The sequence below is a fragment of the Girardinichthys multiradiatus genome, chromosome Y (assembly GCF_021462225.1).
Source record: "Girardinichthys multiradiatus isolate DD_20200921_A chromosome Y, DD_fGirMul_XY1, whole genome shotgun sequence".
Classification (NCBI taxonomy): Eukaryota; Metazoa; Chordata; class Actinopteri; order Cyprinodontiformes; family Goodeidae; genus Girardinichthys; species Girardinichthys multiradiatus.
Genome location: NC_061818.1, coordinates 22,262,613 through 22,268,612, shown reverse-complemented (window position 1 = coordinate 22,268,612; position 6,000 = coordinate 22,262,613). Strand labels below are relative to the sequence as shown.

At 38.7% G+C, this 6,000-nt stretch overlaps 1 protein-coding gene and 1 long non-coding RNA gene across 2 annotated transcripts in view; both read left to right on the top strand.

Moving 5' to 3' along the window:
* The first annotated feature begins 2,917 nt into the window (after positions 1 to 2,917).
* On the top strand, positions 2,918 to 3,835 carry LOC124865056. The gene is made up of 3 exons (XR_007037435.1): positions 2,918 to 3,071; positions 3,156 to 3,202; positions 3,629 to 3,835. It is a non-coding gene; the product is annotated as an uncharacterized LOC124865056 (long non-coding RNA).
* A 1,330-nt stretch (positions 3,836 to 5,165) lies between these two features.
* LOC124864062 (centrosomal protein of 112 kDa-like) overlaps positions 5,166 to 6,000 on the top strand; it is a 176,086-nt gene continuing 175,251 nt past the window's right edge. Inside the window, exons 1-2 of the mRNA XM_047358676.1 lie at positions 5,166 to 5,245; positions 5,605 to 5,710. Of these exons, the coding sequence (XP_047214632.1) occupies positions 5,611 to 5,710 (100 nt within the window). The 5' untranslated portion in view covers positions 5,166 to 5,245; positions 5,605 to 5,610. The remainder of the gene's footprint in view (positions 5,246 to 5,604; positions 5,711 to 6,000) is intronic.

Here is a 6,000-nt window from a genome sequence, read left to right as displayed (position 1 = left end):
TCTTGCACTTTATATGAAGAGGAGAATTGGGATTTTCATTAACTTATCTCAGTGCCTTAAATTTAATTTCAACCCTATTTTGTATTGTTGGAATAAAAGCCAACATGCAAAGATGTATTGCACAGTGATATATTGCAAGTTTATAACTCATTTTTGAAGATAATAGTTTACAACTAGTAAAAATCCAAAGTTTGGTTTCTCAGAATATTGAATTATTCATGAGATAAACTTTAACAAATTCAAAGAAAAAAGTTATGCAATGGTCATGTCGTGGGCTATCCCAATCATGGGACTTGAGCCACAAAAGGTCATTGTTACAGAAGCTGTCTGTTTTGCTGGTTTCTATTGGAAAGTTGAGCGGAAGGAAAAGATAAAAAAAGCTTTGAGATTACAGTGAACGAAAACACACTTGTTTGAGAGAGATTCATAAGACATGGACTACAACTGGAGTGAGTGCTTTAAGAGTCACCACACACAGATGAGGGGAGAGACCCCAGACCCAACAATGCAGATGAGCTGAAGGTCACATTTATGCAGTAATTATTCAAAAGAAGTTCATGTACTGTACAGTGCTTTTTTATTTTATAACTTTATTTTATTTATAATCATTAAAATGTTTGCACATTAGGGATAAGTTTTTATCATCAAAATTATTACAAATGAGTGCTGTAAATACATCACTCAATGTTTAGTAGATCTATGTAATATGTGAGTTTTACTGTTTGACACAAATTACTGAAATAATTTTATTCTAGTTTGTTGAGATGCAGATGGTCCATAGACTGGTTCATATTTTTAGGTGATGAAAGGTAAAGAATTAGCTTAAAATGAAACACAACAGCAAACTTTAAATCTATGGAAGAAAAACCCATGCAAATAAAGTTAAAGACATAGTGTTATTGCATTTCCAATGGATAAAAGCAGCCTTTATAATATAAAAGAAGCAGAATCTTGGGAGAATTCGTTTTTAAATTTGGAAATTTCACAACGATTTAGAATGTGCCATAATTCAGCCGCCGACAATGGTTACATATAAGTTTGTAGACTTCAGCTCGGCCTTCAACACCATCATACCAGACATCCTCCACCAGAAGCTCACCCAGTTCAATGTCCCAGCCTCCACCTGTCAGTGGATCAACAGCTTCCTGACAGACCGACAGCAGCAGGTGAGACTGGGGAGCATCTTCTCCCGATCCATATCAATGAGTACTGGTGCCCCCCAGGGGTGTGTTCTATCCCCACTCCTCCCTCTATACAAGTGACTGGACCTCAGTGGACCCGTCCGTGAAACTCCTGAAGTTTGCAGATGACACCACTGTCATTGGACTGATCCAGGACGGTGATGAGTCTGCATACAGACAGCAGGTGGATCGGCTGGTACACTGGTGTTGTCAGAAATACCTTGAACTGAACCCACTCAAGACTGTGGAAATGGTGGTGGACCTTTGGAGAACACCACCCCCATACACCCCACTCACCATCCTCAACAACACTGTATCGGCCGTGGACCACTTCAGGTTCTTAGGAATCACCATCTCTGAGGACCTGAGATGGTCTTCACACATAGACACTGTTCGAAAGAAGGCCCAGCAGAGACTGTACTTCCTGAGGCAACTCAAGAAGTTCAACCTTCCACAGGAGCTGCTGGTCATCTTCTACACTGCCATCATTCAGTCTGTCCTGTCTTCATCCATCTCAGTGTGGTTTGGATCATCCACAAAACAGGACAGGTCCAGACTGCAACGAATAATCAGGAATGCAGAGAGAATAATCAGAGCTGACCTTCCCTCCATCCAGGACTTATACAGGTCTAGGGTCAAGAAAAGAGCTGCTATAATCTCTGCAGACCCCACACACCCTGCACATAAACTGTTTAGAGTTTTACCTTCAGGCCGTCGCTACAGAGCACTGTTTACTAAAACCAGCCGCCACAGAGACAGTTTCTTCCCCCAGGCTGTTTCTCTGATGAACATTTAATAGAGTACAAAACAACTGCATGCTGAACTTGCAAATGCACCTTTGTATATAAGTATATTTAAGGACATAAAGATATATGCATAAATATATCTTATAATGCACAAAAAAAACAAAAAAACCAAGAGAGCAAAGTGTACCGGAGTCAAATTCCTTGTTTGTATGTACGAACTTGGCAATAAAGCTGATTCTGATACAGGAGGAGATTAGGGGAAAAAGTCTGTAATTTGCTGAGAACATACCTACAATTAAATGTACATTCCAAAAATTATTTTAAACGTTCTTTTTCCTTATTCTGTCAATCTCTGAGAAAATGACGAGTCCAAGTAAAGCTGTGGGTGGCCTGAAGGAAAGGAAGAGAATGACAATAAAAGAACTACGAAGATTAAAAAATTCAACTTTTAAAAGAAGTATAAATAAACTTCAAAGAAAGGCAGATGGGAGTTATTTAAAATAAATACTAGACATTATTTTTTTCAGAATACTTTACAAAACATTTCAGCAAGATTTGCTCTAATAATTGATTGTTTAGTTTGGTTGTAATGTTCTGAGCATGGAGTCCTTTGTCATTTTATTAGAACAATAGAGCTGAGGGTCTTTTCAATAGAACATCAATATGTAGCAATTATTAGCACTTTAGGTTTAGTGTTTTTTAAAACTTTTGTTTTAAAAAACACTAATATAAATGTTTACATACACTGTATAAAGAGACATAATCATTTTTCTTACTGTCACACATTAACTCCAACTAACTTTTTGCTGTTTTAGGTCACCTGGGATTTCCAAAATTATTTCTATACACTAGATGGAGCATTATGATGTCACTGATAATGTTACCAAAAAGCTTTAATGTTAAGTTAGGGAATAGTATTGCTCAGCTGCTACAGCTGCACCTCATAGGCCAATCATTGGCCTATGAGGTGCAGCCGGTAGTGCTCTTTTTAGAAACAAACTGGGAACGGTATATTAAGCAAGGCTGAGCAGCAGTGGTTATTTTCCAGTTGTTCTCTGCTTGCTTTGTCTCAAGCCATAGCATCTGAGAAGCAAAGGAAGCTGCTTTTCCGTCAAAAGATCATGGCTCCTGGACTTCTTTTGTGGTATCTTTTGTTGCTATGTGAGTTCTTGTTTGTAATTGTGAGCAGAAGAGATCCTCAATGAAATGTTTGTTTGCAACATTGTAGGATTTCTTTGCTGTTGAACCTCTCTGCTGGCTTTTCAACTCCAACAGGTAGGTTTTTTTATTTTTGATTTTTAGATATATATATATATTTTTTATATATAGATAGATATATATATATATAGATAGATAGATAGATAGATAGATAGATAGATAGATAGATAGATAGATAGATAGATAGATAGATAGATAGATAGATAGATAGATAGATAGATAGATAGATAGATAGATAGATAGATAGATAGATAGATAGATAGATAGATAGATAGATAGATAGATAGATAGATAGATAGATAGATAGATAGATAGATAGATAGATAGATAGATAGATAGATAGATAGATAGATAGATAGATAGATAGATAGATAGATAGATAGATAGATAGATAGATAGATAGATAGATAGATAGATAGATATAATCTATATCTCTTCAAATGCTATTATGTTCATATTTTAACAGCTCTTGTCTATTTGCAGGAGGTCAATATCAATCCCTACCAGATACTCAGAACCCACTGGATGAAGAATTCTTTAATGCTATGGCCACTGGGGATGTTGTGGATAACAAGCCAAGTAGTCCTGTCATAGTATAGTACAACTGGCCTTTGGTCTCTGCTAACCAAAACCAGCCAGAATCCCAAACTAGACCAGTGATTGCTAAACCTTCTCAAAGTGTTTCATCCCCAAACGCTGCAGAGTGGTCTGGCCAGGACAACGAAGTTGACAATCCACCTGTACATATCTCTCCTCCATGGAAACCTTCACCTCCAAATCAAGTGGACGAGGCTTCCTACAAGGATTGGATGAGCATGGCTTTTTCCAACATCTTTAACGAGAACCTGTTCTTTGACCTAATGGATTTTCAGCCAGAAAATTCTGTCAACTATGAAGTATTGGGTTCTGATGAGCTTTCCCCAGATGGCCTAACAACCGGCCCCTCCTCGCCCAAGTTGTAAAAGCCTGATTAAGACGTCCAAGACCGGTTACAGTCGCGAGAGGCTTCTCCAGTCCAAAGACGCTTACTGGTCTGCTGCTGGAATGCAGCAGATGAAGGCTGCCAAAAATTGGGATCCAGTACCAAGAAGGGTCCCAACTCAAGGTTATCGCAAAATGTGAACACTTGGCGGTAAGTCCATTTCACATTAAAATGCTAGTGGGTGAGGATACTAGTCATAAAACTGAAATTGCTGGCAAATGCTGATATCTACCTTTTTTTGCTTGCAGATACCTCCCTTCAGGTGAAATAAACTTTTTTTTTTAAATTCAAAATGGTTTGCAGTTGTGTTTTGGGGACTTGTCTAACTTAATGGTCTGTTAAGAGCCTTTCTGAATTGGCGTGGGGGGGGGGGGACGGATGTTGTTCAACATGCCTTGGTGGAGTGAAGAGCAGTAATTGTGGAAGAAGTGTAAGTTGAGCACCTGACTCTGTAAGGAATCATGCCCCCTACATGGGTGGTGGGGGGGGGTTAAGGAGCATTTATTTGGAATGTGGATAAGTACATATTTAAATCAATATTTTTAACAAGGCTTGCAGTGCTAGATTACTAACGCATTGCAGTCTTGGGATTGATGGCTTATGATAAACTATACTTGAAATTAGTGTTCAGTCTCCTCAAATACTCATCTTAAAATCCGTCTGATCAGGGTGACATCGTTTTTTAATTTAAGGAAGAAATTGGAGTCCAGCACAAATTGTTTTAATGTTTCAAATTTAACTGTGAATTTTCAGAACCCAGCTTTCAAAACTTTATACTATCCACCTTTCAGGTCAGGTCCATCCACGGGGTAACCGCAGAACCCTGAACACACAAGACCTGAGGGCAATTTGGCGTGACCCAAGACTGATATTGGTACAATAGTTCTATGTAATGGTGTATATTTTCCTTTTAAAACTTTAAAATAAAACGTACTAAATATCGTATAGTAATATAAAATCTAAATTGGTAAAGGGGAAGCTGGTGTCAGGCGTGCATCCAGCTCCTGTATGCAGGAAAGGGATCTTTTGAAAGGAGGAAGAAGTCGTCTCCGCGGAAACGGATGTGCCGTAAACGATTAAAGTTTGAAGCAGTTTGAGCGGCGAAAGTCCTGCTCAAGGTAATTCTCATTTCATGTCAGAGCTTATATTTTCGTACACATTGTATTATGTTTTAGAGCCCCATTAGCTCGCCACAGAAAGCGAGAGGCAAACGATACAAGAAGCAAATCCTAGCAAGGCAGCAGTGAGTTAGCTCGGCTAACATTAAAGCTAGTCACTCTAAACAGATTGTCTAATTGCCCAGCGCTGCTAAGAGTTGTCATGGCAACGCAATATGTTGTCTCTCACGTAGAAAATGGATTTAAAGAGGCAATAGCCGAAGCTGAGCTTCAGGTTGATAACCGTGGGGACTGGTTTAAAACAGCGACGTGAATCCGTCCAACATTCTTTAATTTCGTATTCTGATAAACCCTCTCAGGTCACTATGAGCGAACATGAAGCCTTATGGGAGAGGCTAGACACCGAGTTTGACCATGTTCTGGTAGACATGAAACCGTATGTTCTCAAGCATCCCAGCAAAACAGGTGAGATTTCATCACAGCTGCAGTAACAGCAACACACAACAGAAGTGAACACATCACCTATACGGTGCCTTGCAAAATTATTCACCCATTGAGTGTTTTTTTTGTCACATTACGGCCATGTTCTCTATTTAGGGCAACACAATATGGAACATAATTGTGAAGTGGAAGGAAAGGAACACATGTTTTTCAATATTGTTCACAGAAAAAAATCTATGGGAATTTTTTTATTTTGCGTTCCCACGCAAAACTTCTGCGTTCTCATCCAATAGTCTTTGCGTTATCTCGCAATA